The 18,996-nt window shown below is 38.0% G+C and overlaps 1 protein-coding gene across 1 annotated transcript in view; it reads left to right on the top strand.

Moving 5' to 3' along the window:
• Nucleotides 1–18,996, top strand: part of GALNT2 (polypeptide N-acetylgalactosaminyltransferase 2) — an 88,659-nt gene that overhangs the window by 58,236 nt on the left and 11,427 nt on the right. Inside the window, exons 4-11 of the mRNA XM_088534893.1 lie at nt 376–474; nt 1,023–1,090; nt 1,208–1,273; nt 2,258–2,379; nt 8,437–8,524; nt 12,294–12,381; nt 13,437–13,540; nt 17,870–17,996. Of these exons, the coding sequence (XP_088391019.1) occupies nt 376–474; nt 1,023–1,090; nt 1,208–1,273; nt 2,258–2,379; nt 8,437–8,524; nt 12,294–12,381; nt 13,437–13,540; nt 17,870–17,996 (762 nt within the window). The remainder of the gene's footprint in view (nt 1–375; nt 475–1,022; nt 1,091–1,207; nt 1,274–2,257; nt 2,380–8,436; nt 8,525–12,293; nt 12,382–13,436; nt 13,541–17,869; nt 17,997–18,996) is intronic.

The raw sequence follows: 18,996 nt of genomic DNA, 5'->3' as shown, positions 1-18,996 counted from the left end.
AATATGCTCACTTAGTAAATGGAACACTGTTGTGTTTTGTGGTGGTGGTGTGTTTTTGTGCTTTTTTTTTTTTTTTTCCAGTTAAGCTGATCTCATACAGAATTGCATGAAACAGGGCAGTATACACTGCAGCGATTACAGTCCTGGGGCTTAGATGAACCTTCCCTTGTCTGGCACTGACTTATTTTCTAGTGTGCACCAAGGCAACCACCAAAACTGACAGAGGGGGTGATTTTGGTTTCATGTGAGACCTAGAGAACTAGATTTCTTAGGCAGATGCAGAGTATGTACTAGTATAATAGGTAACGGCTTCATGATAGAAGTTGCTTGCCAAGACTGGGTGTAAATATGCTTAACAAAATGTTTTTCTTTTAGGTGTCAACGGAAACAGTGGCGGGTAGACTTGCCAGCCACTAGTGTGGTGATCACCTTTCACAATGAGGCAAGATCTGCTTTACTTCGAACTGTTGTCAGGTATATCTAAGTGAGACTTTGGTTGCCCTAAAGGCCGTTCCTTTGTGTCAGATAGTAGCTTATGACAAGGGGCAGGAGTAGGAAACCGTAAAGCTTTTCTGCGCCACTTACAGAGGGGAAAACTTAGTCTTAATTTCACTGGTGTCTCCAGTTCTTATATTTCCAAGTTACAACATTTTTTAAAAAAGATTGAACAAACTAAAACCCAAAGTTGCCTTCTTGGCTGCAAATCTGTGAAAAAGCATGGAACAAGTTACTATAAGATGTTGGAAGTATGAAGGGTTTCAAGGTGAGTATTGAAAAACTCACAGAAAATGGTCGAGTTCCATTTTACAAATTTTCTACTAATTTCTGGAGGTTGGAAGGGAATACTGTGGAGGAGTGGGGGGCAATTTTATGTGTATCTGTTTTCACATGCTGCTTAAGAATAAAGTACTAGCTGTTACAGAAGATCAAATTGTGGCTTAACGAAGCATAGCTGTTCCTATGATGATGTTAAGGAAAATGAACACTACTTAGTGAATGCCTTTTGTGTTTGTTGGTTTCAGTGTCCTGAAGAAAAGCCCATCACATCTTATTAAGGAAATCATACTGGTGGATGACTACAGTAATGATCGTAAGTACTGTTATAAAGTATGTTTGTAGGTGTGTATTTTTAGTTATGGTATTCAGTGTTGGATATCAAACTGTGTTTCAAAGTTTGATTATTTTTATTTATTTATTTTTATTTTAGCTGAGGATGGTGCTCTCTTGGGAAAAATTGAGAAAGTGCGGGTTCTTCGAAACGATCGACGAGAAGGTAAGTTTAATTTGACTAGGGAAGGAAGGTAGAAATTCTGCTGTGCTGCATTATCTGTTGAACGTGCTTAGTTCTTTTAAATGAGCATTGTGTTACTCAGAGGGAATTTTCCCTTTAGAAATTAGATTGCTAGGTAGAATGCAAGAAAAATACTACATATCTGTAAATAAAACAATTATGTTGATTTGATTTAGGCTTATTGTTTGTTTAGTTGTACATTGCTGACTGTCGCAGTTAAACCAGCTTGAGGAAAATCCTTCTGACATTTGATCCCTCTGTTCTCTTGCTGTACTTTGCTGAATTCTCAGTTATGCTAATCCAATTCTGTGCAGGTTCTCACCATTAATGAATGTCATATGATCCCACTAAAAAATAAGTTTTTAATATGCTGCTCTTAGGAGGGATCATTTTAATGATGCAGTTGATGGACAGCCCAGAAAACAATTCGTCAGACTTGACATGGTTTGAGCCTCTAGGAGGGCGGGAACCACGTATTCCAGTTCTGCAAAAGCCAGAGTATCCTGTAACAAACTTGTCTTAAGCTTCTCTTTGTGTTTTTATGCTTTGCAAATTGCTGTCTCATATCTCTGAGCCCTTCAGTCAGCAGCTTCCTGACTGCAGAGCTTAATATATTAGATATACACAACTGTTCTTCTACAGCTGTTTGAAATAACTGAGAGCTGACAGTTGAAATAGCTGACTGAATTAGCAGATATGTGCCTATTTATTTTTATAGACACTCTATCTTCTAGGCTGCCAGACTGGTCTTGGGAACAGCTAGCAACACTAGATGGTCAAAAACCTAGAAATAACATGCACAAAACCTTTGCTGTCTCAATTACATAAAGTAATTATGTACTGATGAGTGCTTAGTGCTTGAATATTTTACTTGAAATGTATTTGTGCAGAAAGATTTCTCATAAAAGCAGGTCTTTTCTGATGTGACTTGGTTGCAGGGTTCTGAGTAAGGTTTCTTTGTCTCAGGCTTGATGCGTTCCCGTGTCAGAGGGGCAGATGCAGCACAGGCCAAAGTACTGACCTTCCTGGATAGTCACTGTGAATGCAACGAACACTGGCTGGAACCGCTTTTGGAAAGAGTAGCTGAGGTTAGTAAAGAGTTCTTCTAAATTTCTTGGAGTAGCTGTTAAATTTTATAGCAGTCTAGTAGTGCTACATTAATTTAATGCATCTTCAAGATTTTTTTCTCTGAAATGATGGAGATGTTCTGAATGTTCTGTGATTAAAACACGCTTTTTGTTCATTTAATCCATGAACATAGGAACATAAAATCTGAACATTTACCTTTCCAAGCAGTTAAAATGAATACTTACTGAATTTTTAGTGACCTTCTCAGCAAATGTTGGAAAGCTGTAGACCAAAGCATACTTCTCACTTGCTGAGATTCAGTTAGATAATGGGAGAGGGATTGAACTGTTGAAACCAAAATTCCCGAGGAAATGAATGGGTGGCTCTTGGCTTTTACCAAAATGGTGCTTAGTCCGTGTCCCTGAAATGCAATTAACAGCACTGAGAGTGCAAATTTTCTTCATGGGTTGGTTATTCTTGCTCCAGAGGATTTCTATCCAAGAGGAAAATGAATCATGTGCAACTTCAGAAGGCACTGTGGAACACTCAAGACAGGAGACTTCCTTTAAACTTGAAAGAATTTCTTTTGGAATGTTTTTGCTAAGCTACTCTATCTTGTTAATGTCCAGGTCCTCCCTTATCGTCTATGCACTTTTTTTTTGCATAAAAAGGTCGTATCCTCAATACACCAACAGAAGAGTTACCAGATAGTGACTGATTTTGCTTCTCCTGTTTGGTCTGTGGTATTTTACCATGTCCTAGGAATACAACAAAGAGCCAAATGCACCAACAGTTAAGGTTCCCTTTTGGAAGAGAAATAGCTTCTGTTGACTCAAACCTGGACACTACTAGGGTGCCTAGAACCTCTAAAAGACTTAGAGTATGATTAACATGACAATTCTTTGCATTTTTTTTTACCTATTTAAAATATAGTTTCAGAAGAAATGAGGCAGTTTCTGTATAACTTAACCAGGGAAGCAAACTTGAAATTGTTATATCTATTTAAAAAAAAAAAAAAGTCTCAATGGAAGTGGAGAATGCTTTTTTCTAAACCACTATGTGGCTCTAGGATGTGGGAACTGTTTTCAAACCTATTTCTGTAAATGGTTTGATACATCTACTTGAGAAACTAGAAGAAAATGATAGTTTGGGGGTGCATACAACTCTGCTATTAGTAGGAAAGGTTTTGTCCTTTATCCTTTCTCTGCGCTATTTTTCCTTCCAGAGCATACACATTTAGTTTTCTAAAGACAAATATGGAATCTGAAAAACACTACCTCTTCGTCATAACAGAATATAAAACCTTTTGTTAAATTGCTGACAGGCTGATGGAGATGCAGCATTGCAGATGGAGTACTTCGTGGGGGATCCTGGTTCATATTTTGACTTGTGCAGCCACTTTTTAGCAGCACAGAAGCAATGAAACTCCCCAAAATTGCTCATCACAATTGTCACTAATGCACACTGATCACGTGTAACACTGAATGGTTTTCAGCTGTATAGTGTTTTGTGCCCTTAGAAGCTTTGCATACTGTTAAGAAACTGCTGTGTAATTCCATTTTGCTTTCAAAAGGAAATAAAAACAGTATTTTTGCCCTTTTTGGAAAGGGAAGCTTCCCAAACAGCCAAGTATGGGATTTGATAAAGGAGTTCTAAATATTCTGCTTGCTCAAGTGATTAAGGCCTGGATATTCTTTTTACGTATATGTGATGGTTCTTTGTTACTTTATTTAAATTACTTGATTTTGCTCACAGTGCAAACTGTGTCAAGCATTTTCTTGATGGTTTCAGTGGCACAAAGCTGTATATAAACTCATTTTTGTGCTGAACTCAGGAGTAAATGTTTCAGGTCAGAGCTACTATAAGAAGTGCAGTATTTTCTGATGTTCTTGCTGTATCTGTTCTGTATTTGGTGGAAATTTTTTTCTGAATTCCACAGTTACCCAGTTGGCATAGAATTCTGTGGGAGTTTTGAGGGCTTCCTTGTATGGTTTTCTGTGTAATTAAAAAAAAAAAACACACAATCTGAACAGAATCAATTCTACAATGTAATATTGGATGTGCTGTAATCATACTTTAGAGAGCTGTCCCAGACCTCTCACTTGAGGCATTGAGATTCTCTTCAGCTTGAAAGATGATCCACCCCACAATTTTCTTTCAGATGATTCTGTAGTTGGCGTTTATTGACCATGCTTCCTTAGTATTCCTAGAAGAGTTTCATAGTGCCAAGGATTTCTCTTCAGCAATTTAAGAAAAAGCTTAAAGCAGCAAAAACATCTATTACAAAGTCATATTCAGAATTCAAAATGTACTGATACTCCCGTAAACTGGAGTTAGTATGCCTGTTCCCTCCTGCAGAATGGCTCTGTCTTATTCTCTAGGGTGCCTTTTATGCCCTCCAGAAACTTTCTTAATTTTGCTTTGTTAGGGTGGATTAAACTAAGAATCAACAGATTTTTAACTATTTGTACCCTGCAACATCAACATAATAAACAATTGTGAAAATATTAGAAAATAGGAGTTATTTAAAGCTTTTTCTATACTGTATTTTCCAATTATTTTGATAAATCTTCTACTTTTAACTTATATTATTAATTTCTTGTAGGTTTTAACTTTTCTTATATAATTAATTTCTTGTAGGAGTGGAGCATGCCTGGAACAATTTAACGGCCTATCCATTTTTACAGCATAGCTGTAACTCTTGTATCCCTTTTGGAAGATATTTTTAAGCAAAGGCAGTTTTAAATAGAAGAAAAGACTAGTATTAAAGAACAAGATATGCATTTCTCTTTCTGTATTTGTGTCACTTCGTGACCTTGAATAAGTCGCTCTTAGTAGGCACAGTACTCAAAGGAAAATATTCATACTCTCGAGTATTGTGACGTTTTTAATCTTGGAAGTGCCTAGAGATTTTTGAAGATTGTTGGGAAAAGCAGTGTATGCAGAAACTTGAGAACAGCTCTGATAACTTATGAGAATAATATATAATAGTCTGATACTGTAGAGCCTATATAACCTCCTTACTGAATATTAAAATGAAATAGTATACTGCAAACTTCCAGGCGCCTGACGCTCGCGCTATTCACAGGCTATTTCTTCAACAGAAAACACGTGGGTTTTTTTGTTTTGTTTTCAATGGTGTGTTTCCTTGTAAATTACAGCCTAAAACCATCAGAAAAAGCAGAAGATTACAAAAGCAAGTTTGTTTTTTTCTGCTTGTATTTTGGTTTCCAAAATGCACATTACCTTTCTATTGTCGTAATGTTAGAGGGTTTTTTTTTAAAAAAAAAAATAGTTACTTTGGGTATTTTGGGGCAATTTAATAGGAGCAGTTGCTTTTTAGTCTTTTCAATGAATGGTTTTGAAACACCCAATGGAGACTGCATGCTCTTCCTAGCACACTGCCTGCATTAACTACTTAATAGAGCTCTGCAAAGCATCAGCTTAAAAATATATGAATTTCTTACCCGCTTTGCCGAGCAAGTCTATGGTTTGAAGTCCTGGAAGAGACAGCATGTTTCTAGGCCAAAAAATATGTAGGTTGCATATGGAACTGAATGGTCACAACCTGGGTGTTTGTGTATCAGAAATAACTTGTAAGTGCTCCAAATTTCTTAACAGTGAGGATGACAGAGCCCTGGAACCGGCTGCCCAGAGAGGTTGTGGAGTCTCCTTCTCTGGAGATCTTCAAAACCCGCTTGGACGCAGTGCTGTGCCACATGCTCTAGGTGACCCTGCGTGTGCAGGGGGTTGGACTAGATGACCTCTAGAGGTCCCTTCCAACCCTTAGCATTCTATGATTCTAAATAATCTGCTAAGATCTGTAGTGAGCAGTGCTAAGATGATGTACATTGATACAGGTATTGATCCTGGGACAGCTAACTGGAACTAGCAGGGGCCTGGGGAAGTCTCAAGCACGAGGGACAGACCCTGCTGCCTGTGTGCTGGGCACTCTGTGCAGCAGAGAGGAGCTGAGGTCTGTCTGAAACGCTGCATCGTGTCACAGCTGGCACCTTGGGCAGCTTTTAGCACCATCTTCGACTGTGCCAAGCTGAACTATCAGAGCAAGTGCAGATAATTAGCAGGAATGGTTCTTGGGATGTCCATAAGGAAAGAAATTCATTGAGGAACCTGCCTGGATGCCACCCTGTGCCACGTGCTGTGGGTGTTCCTGCTGGAGCAGGGGCGTTGGACTAGATGATCCCTAGAGGTCCCTTCCAACCTCGGCCATCCTGTGAGAGAAGTAGCAAAAATTGTTGCTTTACTTTCTATGTCACTTGTTCATGAGTATGTTACCAATTACTCGACAGATTGGGTATTTACTGTATTGTAAGTAAAGAAGATCCTTGATTCTGTCCCTGTATTTGGAATTGTGCATCTGAAGCTGTTCTTAAGGAGGAAAGCAGGACACTTAAATACTGTGCTTTGCAGTTAAGTAAGTCCTAACTGCTTTTCAAGTAAAGTGCTGTCAGTAAAGCCATGGGCCTGTCACCATACACATCTAGGCAGGGAGCTATGGCTAGCAGAAGTGTGAGCTAAAAATGTGATGGGGAACAGGATATGTTGATTTCCTTGTCTGTGTTTTATTTTGCCTGTCCCTATGTTTGGCTAGTTTGCTTTAGACCAAGCATTACCTGTTAGAGGATCTGATTAGATGTTGCATGCCACATTATATGGCGTAGAAGTATATACTTGGAGCATAGGGTATAGCCGAAATGCTAATTAAAAGGAATGTAGAAATCAATAAGGAATGGATTGAGTTTTTAGGTGAAGACTCAACGAGGAATCTGCTTTTGTCTAATGCAGAAGCTTGAGCCTTTGCTCTCTTACGCAAAATGACCTAGCACATGTGAAATACCCAGTTCGGGCATACTAAAGGCAACATTAATTTAGCAGTTAAGATTGATTGAATGACAGCAGCCATTTTTAACACCCTAACTGAACCAACCTAAAGAATTTTAAGTAAGAGAGTTGCTTTTAGGTCTCCTGTTAGGAGCTTAAACTATTCTCATGGTACCAATCCATTCTGTATAGTACTGATTAGCAAGGGAGGCAGATTGCTGAACCATTGTCTAGACTATATTTAGGTTGGCAATTTTTCAACCATGAGAACTGTTTAACCATGAGAACAATTATAAAAATGTCCTGATTATTAACATTAATATTTCCTGGTTTGTATTCAGACATCATGCTATACTATCCTGATGTTATCTCCAGTTGCTAAATTATATGATCTTAGAGGTCAAAGTTCTGTGAAACTTATTCTGAACTCCAGTATAGTGTTGCCAGAGTTCGACTGAACTTCCAGTGTTTGTATCAAACCACGGTGCTTCAATATAAAAATGCAATTCTTATTTTGAAGTACTTGGTGTAGAGAAAATGGACTAGTCTAAGGATATTGAATTTGTAATATGAGGAGTGTCTGTTTTTGTTGTAGTAGTGATGCTTTATGATCCTAATGGATGCATGTAAAATTGTTGGAATTTTTTTCCTTTTTTCCTTAATTTTTTTCTTCTGTGCCACTGGAATCTTGAAAACCAGAGATTTAGAGTATTCATTCACTTTAGGATTTTTTTTGTGGAGCATGATTTTTCCAGTGTGAAATGAATTAGCTTTAACCTAACAGTATGCAGAATATAGGACTTCAGTGTTCCTTAAAAGTTGAAGACTGAAGTACACTGAGTGCTTAGAGATTTGCTGTGAAAGTAAAAACTGCCTACCTGCTACTTTTCTTTGGGCCAGCTTTACAAGGTGGGATGGAGGTGCTGCTTGCTTCATTGCCTTTTCAGGTGCAAGTTTGCTGTTTCCTTCAAGAGCAAGTCACAAGACGGGGGTTACTTACAGAAAAGTAGTCTAGAATAGAAATAGGTTTCCGAGCTATAAGATGTTGCTTCTGCTTTCTGAAGCAATGGTGAGCAATTCTGCCTGAGTGGCCATGTAGGGCCATAAGTGAAAAAGGAAAAAGTTGGGGGAGAACTGTTGATGAAATCCAGTTGAACTGTTCAACATCTCATCCTGCCTGCATCTTTACCTATTGATTTCATTATTTCAATATTACTTTTTAATATTTATTTTAGGACAAGACCAGAGTTGTGTCTCCTATTATTGATGTAATTAATATGGACAACTTCCAGTACGTGGGGGCGTCAGCTGATTTAAAAGGCGGTATGTACCTGTACTGGAATAGAAATAAAAAGAAAGCATCGAGAATCAAAGCTCATAATCACTGCAGTTGTGGAGTGGGCAGTTAACACACTGTTCTTCCCTTTCATATATCTAGTTGATACTCTACTGGCCACTTCTTTCTAGCTTTGGATTTGAAATCGGCCTCCTTGTCCTCTACTTTAAACTAGTTTATTAGACTAACTCATAAAAGTTTATGCTGCCCTTTACCAATGTGCAAGACTGGAATCAGTGTTGGTAGGATTGTTTACATGTGTCTGAAGCAGCTTGTGCTTGAAATTGTTTGCTTTTTAGATAAAATGATCTTAATTACTGTCTAGTCTAGAAGCCCATTAGCAATGCAGTGTCTATGAGATTTTTCAAGATGCCAGCTTGCTTTGGAAAAAAAAAATCAAACTCTTCTAAATAAGCAGAAAACCTTGGAATGTGTTTAAAAATGTTTTTGTCACTCATGATCTCTAATCATGGGCGAAGTAAAATGTGACCTTGACAATCCGTAGTGGTTATGTTATTACTATTACAAAATTTCTTTCTCAAATTCTGTTTAAAAGTACTACCGTTTTATTGTGCCTAATTAGTGTAAACTGTTGACAGTAAACAATGAAAAGCTCTTTGCAATGTCCCCCTCCCCACACTCAAATTTCTCCTTTCCCCCCTCCCCGCCTTTCCATTTCCCAAAGAGGGAGCGGGGGCCCCCAACAGGAGCCTGAACACTAAAACTCCTGTTTGTGGCTATACGTTAACTGCTTTTTGTTTTGTTTTCACTGCTAGTAGGAATCTGGCATTTAAAATAGCTCTCTTACTCTCCCTGCCCCAACCCTCAGTATCTTAAATTTTTCCTGTAACTCTGGAAATGAACTGGCTGTGTAATGGGTAAAAGATGAGGTACAATACCGAAATTATTCAGTACTGCTCCCACAGTCTTTCAGCTCTTTCTGGATGGGCTTTTTTGAGTGAGGAATGAATTTCAAGCCACTTAATCCCGTTCAGTCCTTGACATACCAGTCCTTAATTGACTACCAAATGTTCCTCCGAGTTTACTGGAACGAATGTATAGTCACATAATGCTGCGTGTGCTTCGCATTCTGGCTGGTGATCTGGAGGCTAGAGGTTCTCTAACCTCTTAATGCTCTGAAATCAGTAATTACCTAAACTGAATATTTAGTTCATTAGTATAAACAACACAGTGAAAGTATTTGATATGCCAGTATAGAATTCCTTGTTATTATTTGAGTACCAGCCTTATTAAATCCTGCAGATCTCCATCCAATCTATTCATTCATACTGCAAGCCCTGCAAATCTCTGCACTGCTTTGTGGTTTCTGCTGTTTGCAGTATGAGGAACAATTCTTTCACTGAAACCTTAGCTGGGTTCTTGTGGTGTTCATGCTCTGTGCTCCTTCCCAACCGGTAGGAGAAGATACAGAGATTGTTTCACTCGTTCCTGCTTTTTATGCCTCCTCTACTGAACTTTGGTTCTGAAATTTTTCACTTCTTAGTGCGCTTCCTCCCTCCCCCCCATACACAATAGAAATAGATTCTTTAAAATCTATGAAGCCTTTGTACTTTTGGACTGAGGAGTGAGAAGCTGTTGCTTTCAATGTTAACAATAGAAATTTTGTACCTAGCAATGTTTAAAGCTATTTGAAGGTCTACTGAAAAGTGAATTATATTCCCTTCCAGTTCCTGGAGGCCAGATTACCCTGTTTCTAGAAGCACTACTGCGTTTGGCATCCTGGGACATTTTCACTGAGGCCAAATCTAAACATGGAAATCAAACTGTGATTCCAGCCTCAGATCAGTATCTGTGTGGCTGAAGCGTGGCTGAGACAGCTGGGACAGCATTTGTGCCTGCTCAGTTTTGAATGGGCTTAATCACCCAAGACGAGCAGTCTAGCAAATTCGACAAACTCCTTTAAGAGGACAGGGCTGAGAAAGTTCCCAAGTCTGGTCACCGCTGCGTCTCTGTGCGTGTGTTACAGCATTGTGGGAGGGCTACAAAAGTGTTTCTGCTGTGAGAAATGCTTCATTGGAGTGAACTGTGGTTAACTGAGATCTCATAATGCAGTAGGCTACGCCACATCATGGAGCTTATGCATCGTGGAATTTCATATTGGGTATGCACTTGTGTTTAAAAATACTCCTTTTAGAGAGTTACTGATGCTGTCTCACTGAGTGCAGACTTCCCCCCTGCCCCTCCGAGTCAGTGAAAATGGAGAAGGAGGACAGCTTTTATGGATAGACAACTTGTTCCCTCGTTCTGAGTCTTGCAGTGCTGTGCTGTGTTCCAAAAGAGACCCCTTGTGTTCACTAGAGTAAATGTAACTTTCTCTCTCTGCCACTTGTGCTCTAGAGGAGCCTGTTTTTCCAGCCGTTCAGATGCAAGCAGTCTTGCTAGACATGTCGAAGGAACTGAGACTTTCTAATAGGGTGGAAATACTGAAGTTCTTCTGACTTTTCATGCTGGAGGTTTTACCCTACTATGAGTTGCAGCCATTTGTCATGCAGCTACCTGGAGTTTTTGAGTATTCACAAAAAGTTATACTGCAGTAATGAAAGGCTATTTAAATACTCAGATTTGTAGGAGAAACAGTTGGCATGTGTGCTATAAGAACTGTTCAGGATAACTTCTCTATTGTGTCATGTGAATATCTTCTGGGTTAAAATGGAAATTGTTCAGTTTTTGACCCTCCAAACCAATTCCTATGCGGACAGTCTGTTTGTAGGGCTGTAACTGTTTAACTTTTTCCCCACTTCCCCAGAAAGTAATGGCTTTATCTCTTTAATGCTGGAGCAAGGAAGCTATTGACATCTGGGTAGCAGAAATCTGGAAATTGTTCATTACATGAGGTCATAGGATCTAAATGCTTCTGGCAGCAAGCAACTTGAGTAAGGCAGACTTACTAGCGATACGCCTGTATAAAGATGCACCACTTAAGGGCGTAAGCCAGGTCAAAAACCCCTAGGAAAGGGTTTCCTTCCTAGAAAGTCCACCTCATACCTGCTAGGTTGCTTGTGTTGTTGCCAGAGCAAGCCAGTTCTGAGTGTGTTGGGCAGTGGGCTGCTGTAGATGGCAAGCTGGTCGTGGCTGTTCGGATGTCCTGCTGGGCTAGACTCACAAAAGGACCAGGCTGGGCAGGCACACGTGTACATACGTAAGGGGAGAAAGCCTCTTGCAGTAGGAGAGATGGATGACCTACAACTTTTCCATATTAACATTTATTTTGAGCAACATTATCTGTTGCTATCTTTGATAGAGAATTCCTACTTACAGAGAAGTATGAAGAGCCCTGGAGAGAGCTTCTGCAAACTAAACTGTATGAGCACTTGGCAATATTTGAAATGTAATTGTACAACAAGGGTCCTTAAGAGCAATTGTATGGGTGAAAGATCTTCACGTGATATTTGACTTAAGTATATGGGACACTGGATTTGTATAAGGCTTTGAGCCCCAACTGTGTTGCTGACTGAATTTCTTAAATCATGCAATAAATGGCAATAATAGAAATCAAAGTTACTTTCCATTTGAGATTTCTTTTGTGTTGTCCTATCCAGTGGATTTTCCCTTCATCTGGAATCTTGTTCATTTGTTTTCTCCCTGGAAATTTGTGTAAGCTTAAATATTTGATTTATTTCTAGTTTAAGTTACAGTTTCCAGAGATTTCAATCAATGTTACTTCTTACAAATTGAACAACTTTTTTTTTTTTTTTTTTTTTTTTAAACACTCTGTCTTTGACTTTTTTCTTGAAGGCTTTGATTGGAACCTGGTGTTCAAATGGGATTACATGACCCCAGAGCAAAGAAGAGCACGGCAAGGAAACCCTGTTGCTCCCATAAAGTATGTCTGCACAAGTACTTCTCTCCTTGAAAGACAATGCTCTATCCTTCTGAGTAAAGGAAACTTATTGATTCCTCATCTTAGGACTCTAGCTGTCAGACAACATTGCTGCACTTGGAAGTGCTGCTTCATTTGCTTTAGGAAGACTTAAATGTATGATAAATGGCTGGAGTGCAGTGTTACTCCGAAAGTTATGAGGAGATATGCTGTGGCTCAGTTTACCACTATTTCTGTTCTGTTCTTCTACTTGGGCATGTTGCCCATGTTGCCATCTCATAAACAGACTAAAATTGATATCACCAGTTTGGATGGCCTGAGTGGAAACAAAATTAGTACAGTTAGAGTGTCCATTTTCTTGTATTAGAGTTTATAATAAAGTATAATAAAACTTTCAAGAAAAAATGTTTTTTTAAAAATGAAATCACTATTCTCTATTTGATACACTTACATCAATATAAATGATGCACATCAAATTATAGCAACTATATATTTATTATTAAACTATTTAGAAACTGATATGAGTCTAGGACAGCATAATTTTTGACTAAATTTTCTCCAGGTGTGAAAAGGGATCAAGGGATCTTTACTATATCCTTTCAGAATATTGAGATGTTCCTCAGTTATTATTTGAACAGCATTGTGGGAAACAATTTGAGTATTAAAAAGAAAGGTTGATTTAAAGGACACTTGTGAAGAATGAATAATCTACTTAAGTAAATGTTGGTTTGTGTTTGGTAGTGGTGTGTTTTGGGGGCTAAAAATATAGCATCAGTTCTAATGTTATGATCTTGGCACAAATTGCCACCCTTTAAATAAGAAACTTGAGCCAAACATGGGTTTGGAATCTGCTTCAGAAGCTGAATGCTGTCATAGTGTCATATCTTCTATAGAAATGTTGTATTATGGTGTGCAGAGAAAATCTGAGAAGTAATAGGTGCAAAATTAGCTGCCTTCAAAAGGATTGCAAGGCTTCCAAGGGAATACTAACTTTTAGATGCAAATAATAGTATCTGCCAATTCATGTTTCTCTAAATATTCAACTTCTGTCTGTTTAGGACCCCCATGATAGCTGGAGGGTTATTTGTGATGGACAAATCCTATTTTGAAGAACTAGGGAAGTATGACATGATGATGGATGTATGGGGTGGAGAAAACCTAGGTATGTATGTTGCTTATCTCTAGATGATATTTGAAAGGAAATTGTGTCCTTGCCTTTCCTGTCATGGATTCATGGACTTCCTGGTTTAGTTGTAGAAGTGTTTAAATGTGAATTAAAAATTAGTCAATTATTGCCAAAACTCAAAAGACTTCTTCCCAAGGGAGAGTAAGGCAGGACTTGTATGTAAATATGAGGAAACTAAATTATTTGCTCCCTGTGCCTTTTTTTATGAAAGCTGTTAAATAAAATGGAAAAACGAGAGGCTGTAGATAGGAAGTGCCATTCAAAAATGCACTCTCGCTTGGGAGCCACATTCTTTTCTAATGATATTGATTTAAATGCAATAGTGTTTAAATGCTGCCATTTTTTTAAGGAATCTCTTAAGATGTAGCTGAGACTTAATCCTGTAAAGCAAAACACAGGAGTTCCTGGGTTTAATCTTCTTACCCACACTTTAAGAACTCAATTAAAATGTAATTAGCTGAAGAATTATGATTTTTCTTAATTATTGGTTCTGCTATCCTATCTGGCATGTGGACTTACTGTTTGTTTTTATTTTGTACCCTATTGTAGTCTGACAAGGTACTTACAGTTGAGAAAACATTTTTGTTGTACATTTCTGTTGTAATTTTCAGAAGTTTGTGAGAGCGCAGGGCTTGGGAGGGAGAGGAGTTTGGAAACTCCTACTTTTAAGGACATGGGTTCTTCTTTGGCCCTAGTAGTTTTATTTTTATATATATACATATATTTTAATTTTAACTTTTATTTTTTTTATTTTTATTTTGTCTCTGTGCATTACAGTATTGCAAAAGTCTTTCTTCCTCTCAAGCTGGTGTGTGTGTGTGTGCGTGTTTTTTTTTTTAAGGTTAGAATGGACAGAACTCTTAACTACTTTTCCAATCTATTTTTAATTTAATTTTTCAAAGTATGGATATGCCTCAAACATTTTTTTAAATAATATGTTTTAAAAGCCAGTTATAAAGGCTCACAAATGCTTACGATGCACAGTAAAATCCTGAGATACCTTGAACTCGCAACAACCAGAGGGTTTGTAATTTACTGAAATAACATATGAATTGAGCGTATGCTTGGACTACAGTAAGATACCTGCTGCAAACAGCCTATTTCTACACATGCAGACACAGAAGCTGAACACTTATTGCTCATATAAGGAACTTAAATGGTAGAAGAGACCTCTAAGTCTAGTTTCTGACCTTCCTATGCAATACTCAAAAATCCTATATATATTCTGAACAAGTTACTTTGGGGGTTTCTGAATATCTCACCGTTTGGGCTGTACATTTTAAAATTACTTCTATAAATATCGCAATTATTTTCATTTTTTAGAAATCCTAGAAACTCTTTAGACAAGCTATTATTGCAGTATGTTCAGTTCGAAAACCCGTTTTGCTACTAGAGTGCTTAAATATCTGATGTGTGAGCATGTACTTCAGCAGGCCCTCCAGATTCTTCTAGACCTTTGCAGCCGTTCTCAAGCTTTGATAGGACAGGGTGCAAGTAACAGCCACCTACTCAAGGTGAGAAGTGTCTGTGCAATATGTGGCTCCATCTGCTGCACCCTGTCTACCAACCAGAAGGAGATGAAACCTTGGGGTGATTTTTCTGCTCTCACGTGAAAATGCCTAAGTAGTCAGTATAACAGGCAGCTAATGACTTGTTTAATTAGTCTGGGACAGCTATGAAAATAAAGAATAAAAATCAAGTAACCTGTGATTTAATTGGCGTTAAACAAAACATGTACAAGGTACCAGAAACTTGATAAATGGTTTTAAATGTGCTATGTACAATTGTATGAGCTGTTTATTCTGAAGCATATCTTAGACAGGAGGCTTGGTGCTATAGGCACATATTCTGCAAAATGGCAGAATTGGAAAATACTTGTACTTTATAAAACTTAACATTTTTCCTTGAAACACATGCACAACAAGGATTATATTTTAGTTCACACATGAGTATAGACTTAGCTTTAACACTTTCAAGGTGGACTAGCTCTCTTTTGCCTACAGTTTAAATTTAAATTGTCTAAGGTACAGATCTTACCATGATGCTGCATGGTACTCATCAGAAAGAGTTCCCCTCTACCTTCTACGTTCACGAAATATTACTACAAGAACATATCTTTTATTGAGAGGTATAATCTTGTGTATTAAAGCAATGTTTGACTTGCTGCATATGCCTTTTTGAAATCTGTATTCACTGAAATTCTCAGTATTTTTCATCATCATTTGCTATTAGTATGGCAAAAAGAATGGCACACTTTATCTCCAAAGGTATCAAAAACATAAATGGAAGTGATAAGTACTTATTTTTTAGTAAACAGGAAAAAGCAAAGGTTTTGGCATAAACAAGAAACTTTGCAGTGTGGCTTCTTAGGCAGACTAACCTCAAGTTTTAGTCTCCGCACAGGCTTTTATTTTTTTATTTTTAAGTGTGCAAGTTGCCTATACTTTTTTAGGGATTTTTGGAGATGGAATTAAGCAAGTGGGGAAAGCATTAACTTAATGTCTTCAAGAGAAGAAGCGTGAATTAAGAACAAAATGCTCACACACACACAACGCCTTCTGCATCGATTTTCATTTTTTGTCTGCTATCTCACTCACTTGTCTAGTGGAAAAGTACTTCACTTTTAATAAAATGTCTCCATCTTTACTAGGGTATCCTCACTGAAAGCAATATTTCTTACTAGTTTGGTAGTGGCTTGAATATATCAATGTTGCAGAGAAGTGTCGTAAACAATGCTAAATAATGCAGCAAAACTATGACAACTCTGCTTTCATAACTTGAGCAGTATGGGACCAAATTTGAGTTATGTTTGGTAAAGCTTGAAGGTCTTTAAAAGTATAATTTAGTCTGGCAGAAATATAAAAACGTTTTTGCTCAAGCACCTGTTTAATCAGAAATATTAGCCAGACATTTATTTCAAATCAGAATTTTAATTTTTACATTCAAAATAGCATAAAGGGAACAGTGAAGTCGCTGCTTTGAAAGCTGCGTGGAGAGAATGCCAGGCTTAGTTGCTTTGAAGGTTCCTTCGCTGATTGACTCATGTTCATTCCGCCAGAAAGCCAAGACCATAGGGCCAAGATAATACTTGGTCATTAATATTTTTGGAAGATTGTCTGTCTGCTGATCTTGAATGCATGAATATGCCTAATTGTCTCTGATGTTACTGAAATGACCATCAAAGTAGAACAAACAGGAAATGATCCTTGGAAAAGTAAAGGCTATTCAGAAGAAAGGCAGTTGACCCTCACTGTCAAGATCTGAAATGTCCTCGTGTTCTTCAGATGCTCTGTGCAGAGGGAACTCTAACCCTTATTTTTTTGCTACTTTGAACTTTTGAAGTGTTGCTATTTTTTTTTTAAATCATCTCACTCATGGGTAATATGGGTAATACGTAAAGAGGGCTTCTGGGGGAAGAAGGACACTAAGCCTTAAGACTAGACACTGATTTCGAACTATAACAGTCTAGTATGTGGGTGCCTTAGCTGTAGAAAGATGCTGAATGTTTGTCATGAGGCTTGGAACAAAGAGCAGCGCTCAGCTGCTGACAGCACCCTCCTGGGGACAGAGGGCATCAGTGCTGCCAGGAGACCGCTCTTGTCCTGTTTTGGGGTAGGTAAGCAGAGTTTTTTGTCAGCACTAGGTGATTTCTCCTAAGGATCGACTTTCTAAGATGAAGAGTGTTCAGAACCATTTCTTTTGTCTAGTCCTCACTTCTCAGGTTAGCTTGTCGTCTTGGCTTGAAGTAGTATCCATAACTTGTAGTTTGCCGAAGAGATCACATCACTAATCAGATCAAGAAGAAATTCCTTCCATTCAGTCCTATACTTTGGTTGTCTAAACAGTCAGCAGCCTGAATCCGTTGATTGTTGTAATCCAGGCTTGAATTTTTGTCTACCGGGTTATTCCATCTTTAACTGAGCATCTTTAACTGTTATAAGCTAATTCACTGATTTATCTAAGTGTATCTATTCTTGCTTGTCCTTCTGCTAAAACATTAAAAGTATGGATAGCCCTGACTGACTCTGCAAAGTTACAGCATGATTTATGAATTTGGAGGATGATGGTAACCTCAGATAAGAGAAGGTAGGCAGCTCTGCTTCTAAGTTAATATGGTTATTTATTTTCCTGAGTTTACAGAACAGTAAGGCAGAACACTCAGATATGCCCGTGTTTGTGTTAAACTTTTTCAGCAAATTTTCTGATTTGGCAATAATCAGTATTAGTCTTCTCTGTAAACAAAATGTTGTAATTTTGTAATATTCTAACTGAGGTGTTGGTCTTTCCCTCATGTGTTCATTGCAGAGATCTCATTCCGAGTTTGGCAGTGTGGTGGCAGCCTAGAAATCATCCCTTGCAGCAGAGTGGGTCATGTATTCCGCAAGCAGCATCCTTACACGTTTCCTGGTGGAAGCGGTACTGTGTTTGCAAGGTAACTACGCAAGCTTTCAACTAAATAGTGGCTTTGGGATTTCTTCAAGTGATCAGCAGGTGGCACTGACTTCCCTTTGAGGACCTTTCAGGAGAATACTTGCAACATTATCTGCTATGGTAAAATACTAATTAAAAGGAAAAATAATGACTGTTGCAACTATGCAGCCTGAGACAGACCCTCAGAGTTGAAAATTGGAAGTTCCTTGTTTAGATGTATTGGGAGTCTGAAAAAGGAGGAAAATATTCAGCTTGACATACCGGTTCATTTTTTTTCCTTTTTTGTCTTTTTTTTTTTTTTTTTTTTTAAAGCATTAGTTTCAGAACCATGCCATAAGTCTTCATTCTGTAGAAACAGGTTCATGATTCACTGAGTTGCAGAATGCACTGAATTATGTAGTTGTGTTTACTTTTTGTGTGTGACTAGTATATTAACGATTATGTAGACTGATTCTGGTACTAATACCAACCCACTGAAAGCTTCATTCTATATTGTATTTTCTTTTCTTGTGATATGATTGCAAATGCTTTTTCTATAGACTTAAATTTCAGGCCTGAGGGTTTAGTTTAATATTCACATGCATTCTGCTGTTGATTCAAAGTGTGACCTTAACTGAAATACTGAGCACTCTCCTCGGTTTTGTCTGTAGCATGAATAACAATTTCGTGTTCATGGTGTTAGGCCTTGTGGATTAAGGGTTTGCATAAGTCTGTGACGGACATTTTGGCCAAGACTTTTTTCCTAGCTGAACATCACTGTAGTTTTTGGTTTACAAAATTAGCTGTTATGCAGGGAATTGAAGAAGTACCGTAAGTCTTAGCTAAAAGCTGAGTGTTACAACTGCAAATCAAATCATTTATTTATCCTTTCAGGAAATAAAGCCCAAACTCTTTTTGACACCGAGCAACACAAGAGAGCCCAGGTGTAACTTAAATTTGGAGGAACGTTCAGAGCAGATATTTGGAGTAGTGATTTGCACTAGATTAAAGAAACTCTTTAG

This window comes from Tinamus guttatus, unplaced genomic scaffold, assembly GCF_059628265.1.
Source record: "Tinamus guttatus ecotype Peru unplaced genomic scaffold, ASM5962826v1 Tinamus_guttatus_pri_ptg000601l, whole genome shotgun sequence".
Taxonomy (NCBI): Eukaryota; Metazoa; Chordata; class Aves; order Tinamiformes; family Tinamidae; genus Tinamus; species Tinamus guttatus.
This window is presented reverse-complemented; position numbering and strand designations above follow the sequence as displayed.